Genomic DNA, 19,384 nt, shown 5'->3' on the forward strand with positions numbered 1-19,384 from the left:
AATTAAAATGGTCATCTAAGTGTTCAACAGAACCTACTGTATCTTGGCATATCACGAAACAGAAAGACGAAAAACAAACACATTTACTTTACAAAGTGGCTCCAAGAGTAGCAAACTTTGGGGGAACCAATTTGCACAGCAGGTCCCCTGAAAAGAATACAATCTGTGCCGTCAGATTAAATCTCTTATTTATTTTACTCTGCACATGTTTCCAGAGGGAAAAAGTTCAACAGGATATATAGATTTGTCGAGTTTCGTAAATGCCGCTTCTGAGGCACACAAAAGCTCCTTCAGTGCAGAAGTTGGCACAATGGGATAAAAGTGAATGAATGGCCACAGAGCTGTCTCGCTATCTATTTTGTCCAATGTCTCACAAGCAAGGGTATTTATTTGTACAACCATCAACAATATGCAGTCTGTCAACAAAAAGTGCAGTCTGGTATGGACATATATCATTGGAGAATCAATGGGTAGCATTTACAGCACTGTGGTCATGGATGTCCATGGGTTTGCATCCAATTTGGTCAAATCTCCACATATTTTTTTCTGTGAGTTTCAACTCAAGCTTTCGACCCACATTTCAAAAAAAGTTGAAATCAGTTGTTAGCACTTGCAGCACTGTCGCCAAGGGTGAACATAATTTTGGATCCAACCTGGCCAAATTTCCATTGAGCTGTGTTTCTCAGGGTTTTCAACTAACTCAAGCTTTTGACCCACATGCCAAAGACATGCTAAGATCAATAGACATCCTATGACATTGACCTTAGATCTTGAGCTTCTATGGGCCTACAGCGTGTGATTATGTTATCTTTGCAATATATAGCTGTTATGTACAATGAATACCATATCTGCAGGTAGTATTTACTGTCCTGCACTCCACTAATTAGTAGAACTTGGACCAAAGATGAGGAAAAACTTGATATTAAGGATGAGTGAATCAGGATTTAATCCCCCAAAAATTTTGTGTGAGAGAGAGACTAGTATGCAACTCTGGGTTTCTCAGCAATACATATGCATTGTCTGGGAGGTGCTCTTTCTCATTATGTAAAGAGCCTAGTATGTGTAGCGTACTTGTGCAGAGTATTAGAGGCCAGGCAATGTCCCTCTGGGTTACTGGGGAAGATATTCAAATTAGCTTTCCTAAGCCTATTTGATGCCAGCAGATGTAAGATGTGCTAATTTTCATACAATTCTCCCAGAAACCCAGAGAAAAACTGAATGGCTTACAATACTCCTCATGCATACTCGGCGCCCTCCAAAAGAAGAAATAGTACCCCAACAAAGGCCATTCAGGTTGCCAATCAAAGTTTCTCACAAAAAATATAAGTCCCATGAGACCAGAGAATGTCATATACCAACTGTCAAGGCTATTCGACTATATTTACATCAGGAGATGTAAGCTAGAGCTACAGCCGATCGTTAATATTGCAGTTGAAATTAGACTTATTTGGATAACTCCTAGCAACAAGGAAGGATATAATATTGCGTGTATGTATTATACCGTGGATAATGTAAGTGGGCTTCAAACTCGTTCCTGATCTCTGCAGGACCTCTTAGCGTTCAGTTGTCAATCAGCATTCTTCTGTGCTATGATCCACTCTTTTTAGCAAGACAGTTTTACAAAGCATAACAATGATTGCCAGCTGTGCTGCCCAGGAGGCTCTGCTCAGGCTGAAGCTTTTTAGTTCCACAAATCAGCACCATCGGTATTTAGTAATAAGATTTTCCAAACATGCTTGTTTACACAGCCAAAGAGATGTGTGGGCTACAGCTGCCCTGAAATCATATTTTACTCACTTTCATTTTACTTTACCTCTAAAGACCATTTATGGGTCACCTCTTCATATGCATGGCTGGACTTTATGGTGGATTTCCAGATTATTGGTTCCAACACAAGACATTAAGCTTGAAACTCTTGGGTCTTCACATCAACATATCTCATTTCACAGTGCACCATATACAGTATAGTGGTATATCAAACTTTTTTTCTCCAGAATGAAGCAATGAAAAGTATCATTACATTCAGCTGAGGTAGCTCTACACAAGGCATTATGCGTGGCATAACAGAGACTGGGGACAGATTTCCTTCAAGCATACTTTGGTATAGTGTAATGTCTATAGCTAATTGGCTGTTCTTTTGTGTTGCAGATTAATCTTTATGGCTAAATCTTTAGAAGTAAACCGTTTTAGTTTCCATTTTGGTTTCTATCCCCATTATTCTTGGAGGTCACAGTTTTTTCTTGACAGACCGCCACCCTGAAACAGCTGTCTACAAATGGATATCTCTCCCTTTTGGTGTACACTCTGGCTTGGCTAAATTCCCCAGTCATGTAATGGGTCGGACATTGAGTTGGTGGACTTAGATGGTTTTCTTTTTTCTGAATAAGAGAGAATCCCATTACTAGTTGTACCTTATTAGAATAATATTATCAAGTACTCCTCAATAGGGTTGGGAGAACCCGAACTGCAAAGTTTGGGTTCGTACCGAACTTTGTGAGTTCGAGTACCCAGACCCAAACCCAAACTTTTTCACTGGGGTTCAGTGTTCGGGTGATTTTATTATTTTCCGTTATAACATGGTTATAACGGAAAATAATAGCATTCTTAAGACAGAATGCTAAAAGAAATGGGCATTGAGGGGTTGAAAATAATTAAAAAAAACTCACCTCATCCATTTGATTGCGCAGCCGGTATCCTCTTCTTTCTTCATGACCTGCAAGAGGACCTGTGATGACGTCATTGCACTCACTACTTATCTTAAGAATGCTATTATTTTCCGTTATAACCATGTTATAACAGAAAATAATAAAGTGAAGTTTGACCTGAAGTTCGGCCAAACGGGCGAACCCGAACTTCCACGGGTTCGCTCATCCCTACTCCTCAACCTTTCTGTGATCTTATTAAGATATCGATATGACCTATTTCACTACACACAAGACAAAGCACATCTTCAATCAGGATTATTTATATAATGCAATGTCATAACTTCCCCATTGTGTTCCTGTATGGACCTTACGTAATGATCTTTTGGCCAGTACAGCCCTAATCCGTATCCAAGTTCAAGACTCCTTAAGAAGAAACTAATACCTGGCTTGGATTATGATGACTGAACCATAGAATGTACCTCCATGATACATTTTTCAACTTATAAAAACAGCCGACACACTTGGAGTCACTACCCCTGAGTCCAAATGCTGTATGGGTCCTTCAAAGGTCTTCTCCAACCACTTTGAAGGAGTTTTAGTGATGTTTCCAAATGACGACAAACCAATTGTCTGAGTTATAGTTGGCTCAGTACTCATGCTTGATCTTTGCTTTTTGAACTTTGAAAATTTAGGGTGATTGAGGAATCCCATGTTATAATGATCTTGGAACTTTTTAATAGATGCTTGACTGACTTGATTAATAGAATGTTACCTTACAATTCAACCATGTAATGAAGTTGGCCATATATCTTCAATAGCTATGTGACAACACTTATTCGTCCCCACTGCCTCATACACATGCAAGCTGGACTTGTGAGAATGTGTTCTCAACAGGGTGAGGGGAGTAAGGGGTGGAATCCGTAAATATCGGGCACTACTATGCGCTGCCTAGATACTGTCCAGCCCCATTCACTATATTGGGGACTGGCAGAGAACCAGCCGCCACCCGGCTGCTCACAGCAGTTTTTGTCATCCGCTTCTTGGCATATTTGCTGGGTAGCAGCAGAATCTCCACCAGTCCCAATTATAGTGAATGGTATCTAGGCAGCGCACAGTAGCGTCCAGTATTCATGGATTTCCCGGCCAGAACAGCTTGCCGGATCTGTTTTAGCACAGATGTGAAAAAGACCTAAGCCACTTATAAAAACCTCTGGTGGCACCATACCTCCCTGGAGAATAAAAGGATTGGGAGTCAAAATCAACATATAGCTTCACTAGTATGATGTTGAATCGGCACAACCCATAGATATATAAGATAGTTGACCAATCCTGCTCAATCGGTAGTTTTGTCCTACTATACTTTTATGTGTACAGTCACCTTAAACCCAGATAGACTTACAGTAGGGCACGGTGAACCTGGCAATGGCCTACAGCTTATGGTAGAATAGTCTGAAAACGTGTCTTCATCTCTCTAAAAGTCAATCAATTTTTTATGCTTGATTTGCTTTTTTTAATTGACTACATTTGTATTCTTTCAAAGACTTTATAACCAGGGCTGATAGAAATTCCATAATGTGTACTAGCCACAGGTCTGATAAAATCACATCTTCTAAGTACATTATGCCAGACAGGCTGTCCATTGACATAAATACCCGTAGCTAAAGTTTTCAAACTCAAGCACTAAGTTGTCACGAAGGAACATTTTTGCAAATTGATGTCATTCATGAAGTCAATTTTACTGTCTTACCCTGGTCTTGTTCAGTCTCTAATGTAAATAGGTGTTTCACTCATCTCGGTTCTCAAACTATTTATGTACAGGTCCTTCTAAAAAAATTAGCATATTGTGATAAAGTTCATTATTTTCTGTAATGTACTGATAAACATTAGACTTTCATATATTTTAGATTCATTACACACCAACTGAAGTAGTTAAAGCCTTTTATTGTTTTAATATTGATGATTTTGGCATACAGCTCATGAAAACCCAAATTTCCTATCTCAAAAAATTAGCATATTTCATCCGAACAATAAAAGAAAAGTGTTTTTAATACAAAAAAAGTCAACCTTCAAATAATTATGTTCAGTTATGCACTCAATACTTGGTTGGGAATCCTTTTGCAGAAATGACTGCTTCAATGCGGCGTGGCATGGAGGCAATCAGCCTGTGGCACTGCTGAGGTGTTATGGAGGCCCAGGAGGCTTCGATAGCGGCCTTAAGCTCATCCAGAGTGTTGGGTCTTGCGTCTCTCAACTTCGCTTCCCAATATCCCACAGATTCTCTATGGGGTTCAGGTCAGGAGAGTTGGCAGGCCAATTGAGCACAGTAATACCATGGTCAGTAAACTATTTACCAGTGGTTTTGGCACTGTGAGCAGGTGCCAGGTCGTGCTGAAAAATGACATCTTCATCTCCATAAAGCTTTTCAGCAGATGGAAGCATGAAGTGCTCCAAAATCTCCTGATAGCTAGCTGCATTGACCCTGCCCTTGATAAAACACAGTGGACAAACACCAGCAGCTGACATGGCCCCCCAGACCATCTCTGACTGTGGGTACTTGACACTGGACTTCAGGCATTTTGGCATTTCCCTCTCCCCAGTCTTCCTCCAGACTCTGGCACCTTGATTTCCGAATGACATGCAAAATTAGCTTTCCAGTCCAGTGCTGCTTCTCTGTAGCCCAGGTCAGGTGCTTCTGCCGCTGTTTCTGGTTCAAAAGTGGCTTGACCTGGGGAATGCGGCACCTGTAGCCCATTTCCTGCACACGCCTGTACACGGTGGCTCTTGATGTTTCTACTCCAGACTCAGTCCACTGCTTCCGCAGGTCCCCCAAGGTCTGGAATCGGTCCTTCTCCACAATCTTCCTCAGGGTCCGGTCACCTCTTCTCGTTGTGCAGCGTTTTCTGCCACACTTTTTCCTTCCCACAGACTTCCCGCTGAGGTGCCTTGATACAGCACTCTGGGAACAGCCTATTCGTTCAGACATGTCTTTCTGTGTCTTACCCTCTTGCTTGAGGGTGTCAATGATGGCCTTCTGGACAGCAGTCAGGTCGGCAGTCTTACCCATGATTGCGGTTTTGAGCAATGAACCAGGCTGGGAGCTTTTAAAAGCCTCAGGAATCTTTTGCAGGTGTTTAGAGTTAATTAGTTGATTCAGATGATTAGGTTAATAGCTCGTTTAGAGAACCTTTTCATAATATGCTAATTTTTTTAGATAGGAATTTTGGGTTTTCATGAGCTGTATGCCAAAATCATCAATATTACAACAATAAAAGGCTTGAACTACTTCAGTTGGTGTGTAATGAATCTAAAATATATGAAAGTCTAATGTTTATCAGTACATTACAGAAAATAATGAACTTTATCACAATATGCAAATTTTTTGAGAAGGACCTGTATGTGTGAAGAGGGAACTGTCTAAGCCGAGCATTACGTTTATGTGAACATTGTCTACCAAGCATGACTAGGTGGTAATTGTTACCATTTAAATTCCTCTATCGTGTGCGCCGTGCCCCATGCTCGTGTTGGAAACTTAAACTACTTTCTTGAATGGGAGTTCCATAGACTGTACCACTACCGGACGTTTCATATGGTTGTTTACCACACGCCATTTAAAAGGCCTTTGTTTCTTTGATTTGATTGGAATCTGTCTTGCATATTTTCGACATCTGCCGTGCTCCAAATTTAGAAAGTGTTTTTGAAAAATGTTTATTTCAGCTTTTCCCCAAACACAGCCGAAAGCTATTACTGAACTAGTTTATAAGAAGATGTGGATATAAATATAAGAGGTGGATATAAATAATGATACAAGTACTAATGTATTATGCATTAATTACAATGGAGGTCATTTTACTCTACGCCAGTTTTCTGGTGTACAAAAGTGGCAATAAAATGTATAACTTTTTGGCTTTTTACCACATCCTTGACACTTTTCCCAAAAAAAGCGGGCAGGTTGCGTGTGGGAGGAGGTAGGCCACGGGTGGGAACTAATCATTTAACATATATACAGCCCTACCCATTTAACACGTGCCCCAGAAAACTGGGGCCCATTACGCCAGAACAAGGTTGAACTGGCCCACCAGAGAACCAGAAGATACTCCGGTCGTCCTAGGCTATGATACAATAGCGGCCCCTTAAGGTCCAGGATGAAACAAAAAAAACATTTGGATCTGCCTTTTGAGCAACTCACTTGCCATTAGGGCCTATTTCTTTGGTTCTGAACCTTATACACCTTATTCATGTGTTTGGGACCCGAGAATAATTTCTTCTGGAGAACCCAAAGAACCCCAGTCCAACACTGCACTAGAAATTTACTCCAACCCCTGGCTGGAGAAGACTTAATTTCTGGTGCACGGGCAACAGAAGATGCAACACATTTATTAAGAGGCATGCAGCTTTTAATAAATTTGTTGTATCTTTCTCCAGCTGTTTTTACAAAGGCTGGCTGTCTAGGTAAATGGCCACCATTGCATCTTGCAACCTTTTAAGCAGTAAGCAAAATGCATAAATCAGAGTGTCAATGGGTATAGTTTGCAATAGTTAAAGGAGTGGATTCATGTAACAGCCACAAATATGGCATATGGACATCATAGAGGGGGGTCCCATGCTTGGGACTTCACTGTATGAACAGGAACCCACCAAGGTAAACTTACTTTATTCTGTCCATGTATGACATCTAACTATCAGGAAAAAACAGCTTATCTTTGGGAGGGGGTCCGCTGTTCAGGTCTCTCATACCTCATATATTAACCAGAGCAGATAGTGGATGCAAAGAACATCTCTCACTATGGAGAACCCACCACATCAGTGCATTACACAGACAGTCTACTGCTGCCAGGGACCACTTTTGAATGCTTTGTTTTCCTGTGGTGGTGCTACAACCTATTGCTAGAGTACCAGGTAGCAGGACACTCTATGATCAGCTCATTGGGAAATCTGTGATCCAGGATTGTAAAAGGTTTCAACTGTTTTAAAGAGAGTCTGTCAACCGTTTTGATCATGTGTACCTGCAGATAGAACTAGGTGGGTGCCAGGAAGAGAGGGACAAACATACCAGTGCTTTTATTGTCAGGAGCAATGTGAATATGAAGTTTTATTTTGCCATATTCTGCTCCTGCAAGTGCCCAGGGCTCTCTGCACTGAGCTGCTTCACAGTCCCTCCCCTCTGCTCTGATTGACAGCCACATTGGTCTCCTGGTTGGATGCAATAGCTGCCACTCGAAGCAGAGGGGATGGGCAGCTCAAGGTCTATCACAGTGGAGCTAAACCTACTGGCCACTTGCAGGAGCAGAACCTGGAACAATAAGACTTCATACTTCTACTACTCCTGATAAAAGCTCTGCGAAAGGTCAATTTACTGTACTTAAATTTTGATTGATCATCAATGAATTTTATTGAATAAGTATGCCAATTTGTAAGTTATAGGTTACTGAAGCAAAAACGGTTACTAAGGTCAAAATCAAATGTCTTTTTCACTTGCAAGACTCCGAATGGTATTTACATCCATTTTAAATCAATAATGCTACTTCCGTCACCAGCTCTAGCCATGGGTGTTAACACCTCAATCTCACAATTTGTAAAAGAACTGCTTGAAAAGTGGAATGACGCATTTTACATTTAAAGAGAACCACAGAAGGTTTGCATTAGGACCTGGAATTAAAGGGGTGCAGAATGTGAGCTACGACTCTGAGGCTTTGTAAACCTGTTTTGGGTTTTTATGGTTGTAAGTGGCCAGAATGTCTGAGGTTGTGGCACATAAATACAGCAAGATGAAGTGTTTCAATACAGACATATGTCATAATAACTCTACTTAGATTTTCATTTTTGCTCTCAGTAATGTGCATTAGACCGCTCACAATGATGTGTTATTGTACTGACATCACTTGCTGTGTAAGAACAAGTCCTGCATTATAGACAGGCTTTTGATCCTTTTCGCCTGGTAGACGACGGTATGCAGGACGCATAGCGGTTGTGCAGCACACCTAGCATCACGCATGGCTTATCTACAATGAAGTCATGGTTGTATGGAGCCATTTCAAAGTCCCAGACTTAAAATTACACCCAGACTTAAAATCGGACATCATGTAGTTCATGACAATCTCCTTCTAACAAAGCTAGAACCAGCCCTGTACCTCACATGGGTCCAGAGATCTCCTCATTCATTGCTCTGCTAGATTTATACCAAGCTGACAGCTCAAGGGGAGTGTCTTTTCTGCTGTAGCTCAGGGGGCGTGTCCATGCTCTCCCTATCACAGCTCAGGGGGCATGTCCATGCTCTGCCTATCACAGCTCAGGAGGCAGTTGAAGGATGAAACTGAGCATGTGCGGCCATCTCAGTGAGCAGGTCAAAGAAATAGGAAAAAAACTAACAGCAGGTGGCGCTATATATACATTTTTTTGAATAAATCAGTTGCTATGCTAACTTTTTAATTACATACGATTACAAAGTATTCAGATCCAGGTGCTGATTTGAAAAATTTAGAATATTTTTCATGGGATAACCCCATGAATTCTGCCCCAAAAGAAGCACGCTGTAGGGGGTAAGTAAAGTCCTCTATAATTCTTGCCTGACAGTTGCTCCTGCTATGTCTGCCCCATGCCAATCAGTTTGCCAGTACAGGGCTGGTTCTAGCTTTGCACAACATGAGATCTGATTTTCATTTTTTACATCAATCATGGCATAACCCCTTTAATGGAGCGCAAACTTATCAAACCCATCCTTTAAATAAGGATAATGGTATAGATGAAGAAACCATAATCACTAGGTGTGTACACATTAGAAGATAACTAAACGCTCTAGTGAATGGGGCTGACCTGCAATACCAGACATAGCCTGTAGAAAAGAGTGGCACTGTTTCTGGGAAAAAAAGGTATTGAATATAACCAAATGCAACAAATAATTAATGTAACTGACCTTCACTTAGCTGCTTCTCATGTTAATAATAATGTCTTATGAAAAGTACTGGTATTTATCATATATTAAAAAGTTTTATTCCAATTTTCAGCATAAAACTAGAGGCCAGCCAAGCTGAAGACCACGTGACAGATGAACCTTCAATGAAGTATTTTGACCATATGCCATCCACGTCATCTTTTCCTGAAGAGCCCGATGATGAAATGCTGCCTCCTCATCTCCTTCTACCAGACAGTATTAGTCAATTAGAAGAATTTGGGAAACAAAACAACTGGCACCGGAAACACCACAGAGACCAGCGCAGGCGGCAGTTTAATGACCTCTGGGTCAGGTTCGATGACAGGTTTGTAACTCTTCTGCATTCCATTAAAAGGGGAAGTCGAGTCATAGGAGTTTTGACATCTAAGTTCATTCTTCATGAATCCATATATCCTCTGAGAGTTCTCATGTTTAGCGCAGAAGTCTTCATTCTTACTATATAGATGACACTGCTTCATTTCATGGTGGATTAGTAGAATGGGTAGAGCCTTGAGGGAGCTATGCTTGGTGTTCTTATGAGAGACCACCAAAGATGGCACATGATGATCTTGAATCTATGGTCAATTGCTTGGGCAGGCAGTCAAAAAGTTGCTGTCAGAGTCCATGGTACGTCGGGAAGAGGTTGTTGATACAAGCCTAAAAATTCTAAGAAGCATTGTAAGAGAAGAGTTAACCAGTTATGCAGTAATGGGATAATGTGGAGATTGGAAGTTTCCTTCTTCTTTATTTCATGGGATTAGGTTGGACTTGGTTGGTTGCTCATTTGGTTACCGTTGAGATCATACTTTGACCCATATAGGGTATTTCATGGGTGGTGTAAAGGAATTTTCCCACTTTATGAAATGATGGCGTATCACTACAATATGCCCTTAATTTAGGATTGGTGGGGTTAGACCACTAGGACCTTCACCAATCCACAGAATACAGAAGACGGCGCACTGGTGTAGTACTGTGTTCCCTTAACTTTTTTCTCTGCACAGCGGCACCCTGGCTGCCCACTGCAGGTAAAGCTTAGAAAGGGAGTTAGTGCTAATTATTTTCAGTATCCATGTGGGTCCCAGAACTTAAACCCTCATTGAATCCAGCATGTGGCACCAACTCAGATAAGCTTCATCTGCACTGCAGACTTAGGGTATTCTCACATGGGCCAAAGATAGATCAACATCGAGCAGAGATTGAGGATATACAAGTGCTCGTTATAAGTTCCTTTCGCACAGCCCGATGCAAAGTGAAACAGGGACAAACGATTGTTATTACGGTCATTTTGCCCCTATTCACATTGAATATTGTTGGTGGGACATCCCTGTGCTACCAACAAATCACAATTTTAGGTGCTGCTGGAAAAATTTGATCACTCTACAGATGATCCTTTTGCTCGTTTTGTCTAGAGATCGGTAGGAGCTTTACATCGACTAATTATTGGGAACTAGCATTCGTATGAATGTTCATACCCAAGAATGTAAAAGGGCCTGATCAAACAAGAAAAAAAGTTGAATGAATGTCAGGTCCTCCTGTTATGGTATGGAGCTGTGGAGGTGGGCCCATTTTGATCATTGCCATCTGACCCCCATTCTCTATGGTTGCCCTCGTTGTCCACAATTTAAGCATGCAGTGACCCTCCATGGTTTATTCTGAAGAGGTGCTTGTAGACCTTTTCCAGTATCAGCTAGTACATTGAAGATTGCCCAGGGACTTTAAGAAGAACTCGGGTAGATATTAACCTTGCTTCTATTGACATCACCGGCCACCAAAGAAAGTGTTTTTTGTAGATATTTCTACAGCCTTTATTCTAAAGCAATCTCTCATTCAGATCAGAAAGCGGCGTCTTGACTCTTGAGATAACTTCTGCCTCTGTTATGTCATTTAATCTCACCGTGTTTTTTACTTCATTGAAAATCTCTAAATGTTACCGCTACAACCAAACATTTAATTTCCTCTGACTGCATCTGAAAGGTAAATTTCCCTGTATGAATCAGATCTGTTTCCATCACAGAGAGATGGAATGCGATACCTTTTCAACATAGGAAAATAATTTCCTCTTGAAAGCCAGACGGCACGACTTCTAACCGGAAGTTTGCGGTGAGCTCATTCCTCGCCATATGGCGGATTTGACGCTTTACATTTTCAGCATCAACTTTTTTCAAATCTGGCTACAAGGCTTTTTTTCCCCTTTTTTCTCCTTATAAGAAAAAGTCTTAAGTGACTTGCTTGACCCATTCATGTCATTAGGTTTTACATGTATCCAATCCAAGCAAATAGTAGGTGACAGTGTATAAGTGTATTACTTGGATTTGGTTGCATTCACACGACATTTCATGGTCTTTTTGGATTGGGGTGTGCATCCATTTTCTGGTCGTGTATCGTTTTTTAACGGACATTTTGCATTCATTTTTGACTGTTAAAAAACAGCCATTAAAAACGGATGAATTTCATAGGTTTCTTTTTTAAATCCCAGCTCCAGCAGTGCCCTCAGTGTATACAATGCCTTTCTGTAGTGCTCTCTGGACATATAATGGCCCCTTTGGTGCCTCCAGGATCTATAATAGCCCCCATAGTGCCCCCAGTCTATATAATGGCCCCATAGTGCCCCTTGTTTATATGACCTCATAGTGACAATAATAATGTCCAATAATGCCCCCCACACCACACCCTTAGTGCACACGCTTTACACACTTACACACATTCCCAGCGCGTTATGTCACATTGTGTATGGCATGTGGTACTGATACTGTATGAGTTCCAAAGTATTTTAAAACCAGTCCTCTATACCTTTATTTGGTACAGCATGCTGTTTTTCATGGTGGCATATGTAGTGTACCCCAAAAAACTTCCATACAAGTATATGAGATGACATGGGCATACAGAAAACTGTAGGATAGTGAAAACTGGGTCAGAGCCACCATATGGTAGTATGCACGAGGACTTAAAGCGGCATTCCCATGTCGGACATTTGTGGTATAACCAACGGATATATCATAAATGTCCAATATATGTGGGAACCACAACTATCTCTGGAACCCGCACCTATCTCAAGAACGGTGTTCTTTCACATGCCCAGATTTCTGACTGGAGTGGTAGCCACATAAGCATACTCAACTGTTTTTGAAACACCCACAGAAGTGAATGGAGAGAGCAACATATGTGCAACCACCTCTCCAGTCACAGCAGCCATGAGATGAGGGACCTTTCTCAAAAGAGTTGGGAGCCATATACGTATATTGGACATTTAAATATCTGGGATGGTAATGACTAGAGTTGAGCGAACACCTGGATGTTCGGGTTCGAGAAGTTCGGCCGAACATCCCGGAAATGTTCGGGTTCGGGATCCGAACCCGATCCGAACTTCGTCCCGAACCCGAACCCCATTGAAGTCAATGGGGACCCGAACTTTTCGGCACTAAAAAGGCTGTAAAACAGCCCAGGAAAGAGCTAGAGGGCTGCAAAAGGCAGCAACATGTAGGTAAATCCCCTGCAAACAAATGTGGATAGGGAAATGAATTAAAATAAAAATTAAATAAATAAAAATTAACCAAAATCAATTGGAGAGAGGTTCCATAGCAGAGAATCTGGCTTCCCGTCACCCACCACTGGAACAGTCCATTCTCAGATATTTAGGCCCCGGCACCCAGGCAGAGGAGAGAGGTCCCGTAACAGAGAATCTGTCTTCATGTCAGCAGAGAATCAGTCTGCATGTCATAGCAGAGAATGAGGCTTCACGTCAGCCACCACTGCAACAGTCCATTGGCATATATTTAGGCCTAGCACACAGGCAGAGATGAGGTTCATTCAACTTTGGGTAGCCTCGCAATATAATGGTAAAATGAAAATAAAAATAGGATTGAATGAGGAAGTGCCCTGGAGTCCAATAATATATGGTTATGGGGAGGTAGTTAATGTCTAATCTGGACAAGGGACGGACAGGTCCTGTGGGATCCATGCCTGGTTCATTTTTATGAACGTCAGCTTGTCCACATTGACTGTAGACAGGCGGCTGCGTTTGTCTGTAATGACGCCCCCTGCCGTGCTGAATACACGTTCAGACAAAACGCTGGCTGCCGGGCAGGCCAGCACCTCCAAGGCATAAAAGGCTAGCTCTGGCCACGTGGACAATTTAGAGACCCAGAAGTTGAATGGGGCCGAACCATCAGTCAGTACGTGGAGGGGTGTGCACACGTACTGTTCCACCATGTTAGTGAAATGTTGCCTCCTGCTAACACGTTGCGTATCAGGTGGTGGTGCAGTTAGCTGTGGCGTGTTGACAAAAGTTTTCCACATCTCTGCCATGCTAACCCTGCCCTCAGAGGAGCTGGCCGTGACACAGCTGCCTTGGCGACCTCTTGCTCCTCCTCTGCCTTGGCCTTGGGCTTCCACTTGTTCCCCTGTGACATTTGGGAATGCTCTCAGTAGCGCGTCTACCAACGTGCGCTTGTACTCGCGCATCTTCCTATCACGCTCCAGTGCAGGAAGTAAGGTGGGCACATTGTCTTTGTAGCGTGGATCCAGCAGGGTGGCAACCCAGTAGTCCGCACAGGTTAAAATGTGGGCAACTCTGCTGTCGTTGCGCAGGCACTGCAGCATGTAGTCGCTCATGTGTGCCAGGCTGCCCAGGGGTAAGGACAAGCTGTCCTCTGTGGGAGGCGTATCGTCATCGTCCTGCCTTTCCCCCCAGCCACGCACCAGTGATGGACCCGAGCTGCGTTGGGTGCCACCCCGCTGTGACCATGCTTCATCCTCATCCTCCTCCACCTCCTCCTCATCCTCGTCCTCCTCGTCCTCCAGTAGTGGGCCCTGTCTGGCCACATTTGTACCTGGCCTCTGCTGTTGCCAAAAACCTCCCTCTGAGTCACTTCGAAGAGACTGGCCTGAAAGTGCTAAAAATGCCCCCTTATCCTCCTCCTCCTCCTCCTCCTGGGCCACCTCCTCTTCCATCATCGCCCTAAGTGTTTTCTCAAGGAGACATAGAAGTGGTATTGTAACGCTGATAACGGTGTCATCGCCACTGGCCATGTTGGTGGAGTACTCGAAACAGCGCAACAGGGCACACAGGTCTCGCATGGAGGCCCAGTCATTGGTGGTGAAGTGGTGCTGTTCTGTAGTGCGACTGACCCGTGCGTGCTGCAGCTGAAACTCCACTATGGCCTGCTGCTGCTCGCACAGTCTGTCCAGCATGTGCAAGGTGGAGTTCCACCTGGTGGGCACGTCGCATATGAGGCGGTGAGCGGGAAGGCCGAAGTTACGCTGTAGCGCAGACAGGCGAGCAGCAGCAGGATGTGAACGCCGGAAGCGCGAACAGACGGCCCGCACTTTATGCAGCAGCTCTGACATGTCGGGGTAGTTGTGAATGAACTTCTGCACCACCAAATTCAGCACATGCGCCAAGCAAGGGATGTGCGTCAAATTGGCTAGTCCCAGAGCTGCAACGAGATTTCGCCCATTATCACACACCACCAGGCCGGGCTTGAGGCTCACCGGCAGCAACCACTCGTCGGTCTGTTGTTCAATACCCCGCCACAACTCCTGTGCGGTGTGGGGCCTGTCCCCCAAACATATGAGTTTCAGAATGGCCTGCTGACGTTTACCCCGGGCTGTGCTGAAGTTGGTGGTGAAGGTGTGTGGCTGACTGGATGAGCAGGTGGAAGAAGAGGAGGAGGAAGCCGAGAAGGAGGAGGTGGCAACAGGAGGCAAAGAATGTTGCCCTGCGATCCTTGGCGGCGGAAGGACGTGCGCCAAACAGCTCTCCGCCTGGGGCCCAGCTGCCACTACATTTACCCAGTGTGCAGTTAGGGAGATATAGCGTCCCTGGCCGTGCTTACTGGTCCACGTATCTGTGGTTGGGTGGACCTTGCCACAGATGGCGTTGCGCAGTGCACACTTGATTTTATCGGATACTTGGTTGTGCAGGGAAGGCACGGCTCTCTTGGAGAAGTAGTGCCGGCTGGGAACAACATACTGTGGGACAGCAAGCGACATGAGCTGTTTGAAGCTGTCTGTGTCCACCAGCCTAAATGACAGCATTTCATAGGCCAGTAGTTTAGAAATGCTGGCATTCAGGGCCAGGGATCGAGGGTGGCTAGGTGGGAATTTACGCTTTCTATCAAATGTTTGTGAGATGGAGAGCTGAACGCTGGCGTGTGACATGGTTGAGACGCTTGGTGACGGAGGTGGTGGTGGTGGTGTTGGTGGTACATCCCCTGTTTGCTGGGCGGCAGGTGCCAACGTTCCTCCAGAGGCGGAGGAAGAGGCCGAGGCGGCAGCAGCAGAATAGGCCGAGGCGGCAGCAGCAGAAGAGGTAGCAGGGGGAGCCTGAGTGACTTCCTTGGTTTTAAGGTGTTTACTCCACTGCAGTTCATGCTTTGCATGCAGGTGCCTGGTCATGCAGGTTGTGCTCAGGTTCAGAACGTTAATGCCTCGCTTCAGGCTCTGATGGCACAGCGTGCAAACCACTCGGGTCTTGTCATCAGCACATTGTTTGAAGAAGTGCCATGCCAGGGAACTCCTTGAAGCTGCCTTTGGGGTGCTCGGTCCCAGATGGCGGCGGTCAGTAGCAGGCGGAGTCTCTTGGCGGCGGGTGTTCTGCTTTTGCCCACTGCTCCCTCTTTTGCTACGCTGTTGGCTCGGTCTCACCACTGCCTCTTCCTCCGAACTGTGAAAGTCAGTGGCACGACCTTCATTCCATGTGGGGTCTAGGACCTCATCGTCCCCTGCATCGTCTTCCACCCAGTCTTGATCCCTGACCTCCTGTTCAGTCTGCACACTGCAGAAAGACGCAGCAGTTGGCACCTGTGTTTCGTCATCATCAGAGACATGCTGAGGTGGTATTCCCATGTCCTCATCATCAGGAAACATAAGTGGTTGTGCGTCAGTGCATTCTATGTCTTTCACCGCTGGGGAAGGGCTAGGTGGATGCCCTTGGGAAACCCTGCCAGCGGAGTCTTCAAACAGCATAAGAGACTGCTGCATAACTTGAGGCTGAGACAGTTTCCCTGGTATGCATGGGGGTGATGTGACAGACTGATGGGGTTGGTTTTCAGGCGCCATCTGTGCGCTTTCTGCAGAAGACTGGGTGGGAGATAATGTGAACGTGCTGGATCCACTGTCGGCCACCCAATTGACTAATGCCTGTACCTGCTCAGGCCTTACCATCCTTAGAACGGCATTGGGCCCCACCATATATCGCTGTAAATTCTGGCGGCTACTGGGACCTGAGGTAGTTGGTACACTAGGACGTGTGGATGTGGCAGAACGGCCACGTCCTCTCCCAGCACCAGAGGGTCCACTAACACCACCACGACCATGTCCACGTCCGCGTCCCTTACTAGATGTTTTTCTCATTGTTATGGTTCACCACAACAACAAATATATTATTTGGCCCAATGTATTGTATTCAAATTCAGCGGGATATAAATTTGAGGCCTAGTATTTAGGCGCTGGGTGACCGGTATGGATTTAGTGACAGAATTAGACTTGGAAATGCACAGAAGCGTGTGTGTGAAGTTATTCTGAATGACCCTATGTGCACCTTCAATATGATCTACCCTTTTAGGGATAGATTTCAAATAGCTCTGATATAGCAGAAACGACTAAATTATGAAATTGCTAAATTGGGAATTGTATTTCAACCCAGAACAAAAAATGTGCTTTGACGGACACTAAATAACTTTCCCAGCCACAACAGGACAGCGGTAACGAGAGATTTAGCGGGATATAAATTTGAGGCCTAGTATTTAGGCGCTGGGTGACAGGTATGGGTTTAGTGCCAGAATTAGACTTGGAAATACACAGTAGCGGGTGTGTGTGAAGTTATTCTGAATGACCCAATGTGCACCTTGAATATTATATACCCTTTTAGGGATAGATTTCAAATAGCTCTGATATAGCAGAAACCACTAAATTATGAAATTGCTAAATTGGGAATTGTATTTCAACCCAGAACAAGAAATGTGCTTGAACGGACACTAAATAACTCGCCCAGCTACAGCACTAAGGACAGATTTAGCGGGATATAAATTTGAGGCCTAGTATTTAGGCGCTGGGTGACAGGTATGGGTTTAGTGCCAGAATTAGACTTGGAAATACACAGTAGCGGGTGTGTGTGAAGTTATTCTGAATGACCCAATGTGCACCTTGAATATTATATACCCTTTTAGGGATAGATTTCAAATAGCTCTGATATAGCAGAAACCACTAAATTATGAAATTGCTAAATTGGGAATTGTATTTCAACCCAGAACAAGAAATGTGCTTGAACGGACACTAAATAACTCGCCCAGCTACAGCACTAAGGACAGATTTAGCGGGATATAAATTTGAGGCCTAGTATTTAGGCGCTGGGTGACAGGTATGGGTTTAGTGCCAGAATTAGACTTGGAAATACACAGTAGCGGGTGTGTGTGAAGTTATTCTGAATGACCCAATGTGCACCTTGAATATTATATACCCTTTTAGGGATAGATTTCAAATAGCTCTGATATAGCAGAAACCACTAAATTATGAAATTGCTAAATTGGGAATTGTATTTCAACCCAGAACAAGAAATGTGCTTGAACGGACACTAAATAACTCGCCCAGCTACAGCACTAAGGACAGATTTAGCGGGATATAAATTTGAGGCCTAGTATTTAGGCGCTGGGTGACAGGTATGGGTTTAGTGCCAGAATTAGACTTGGAAATACACAGTAGCGGGTGTGTGTGAAGTTATTCTGAATGACCCAATGTGCACCTTGAATATTATATACCCTTTTAGGGATAGATTTCAAATAGCTCTGATATAGCAGAAACCACTAAATTATGAAATTGCTAAATTGGGAATTGTATTTCAACCCAGAACAAGAAATGTGCTTGAACGGACACTAAATAACTCGCCCAGCTACAGCACTAGGGACAGATTTAGCTGGATATAAATTTGAGGCCTAGTATTTAGGCGCTGGGTGACAGGTATGGGTTTAGTGCCAGAATTAGACTTGGAAATACACAGTAGCGGGTGTGTGTGAAGTTATTCTGAATGACCCAATGTGCACCTTGAATATTATATACCCTTTTAGGGATAGATTTCAAATAGCTCTGATATAGCAGAAACCACTAAATTATGAAATTGCTATATTGGGAATTGTATTTCAACCCAGAACAAGAAATGTGCTTGAACGGACACTAAATAACTCGCCCAGCTACAGCACTAAGGACAGATTTAGCGGGATATAAATTTGAGGCCTAGTATTTAGGCGCTGGGTGACAGGTATGGGTTTAGTGCCAGAATTAGACTTGGAAATACACAGTAGCGGGTGTGTGTGAAGTTATTCTGAATGACCCAATGTGCACCTTGAATATTATATACCCTTTTAGGGATAGATTTCAAATAGCTCTGATATAGCAGAAACCACTAAATTATGAAATTGCTAAATTGGGAATTGTATTTCAACCCAGAACAAGAAATATGCTTGAACGGACACTAAATAACTCGCCCAGCTACAGCACTAAGGACAGATTTAGCGGGATATAAATTTGAGGCCTAGTATTTAGGCGCTGGGTGACCGGTATGGATTTAGTGACAGAATTAGACTGGGATATGGCCAAAAAATAAACAGACTATTGCTGGTTAAATGCACTTGGTGTGACAGCTTCACCCTGATGTAGGCTTTAGCCAAAAAACAACCACACCATTGAGGGTTAAATGCACTTGGTGACAGGCGCAGCTTGCCCCTGATTTAGTATATGGCCAAAAAATGAACAGACTATTGCTGGTTAAATGCACTTGGTGTGACAGCTTCACCCTGATGTAGGCTTTAGCCAAAAA

At 43.7% G+C, this 19,384-nt stretch overlaps 1 protein-coding gene across 1 annotated transcript in view; it reads left to right on the plus strand.

Annotated features, from left to right (window-relative positions):
* The window catches only part of TRABD2B (TraB domain containing 2B), a 267,881-nt gene that overhangs the window by 226,166 nt on the left and 22,331 nt on the right, over nt 1-19,384 (plus strand). The window contains exon 6 of the mRNA XM_044302192.1: nt 9,647-9,898. Within this exon, the coding sequence (XP_044158127.1) occupies nt 9,647-9,898 (252 nt within the window). The remainder of the gene's footprint in view (nt 1-9,646; nt 9,899-19,384) is intronic.

Source organism: Bufo gargarizans, chromosome 7 (genome assembly GCF_014858855.1).
Source record: "Bufo gargarizans isolate SCDJY-AF-19 chromosome 7, ASM1485885v1, whole genome shotgun sequence".
Taxonomy (NCBI): Eukaryota; Metazoa; Chordata; class Amphibia; order Anura; family Bufonidae; genus Bufo; species Bufo gargarizans.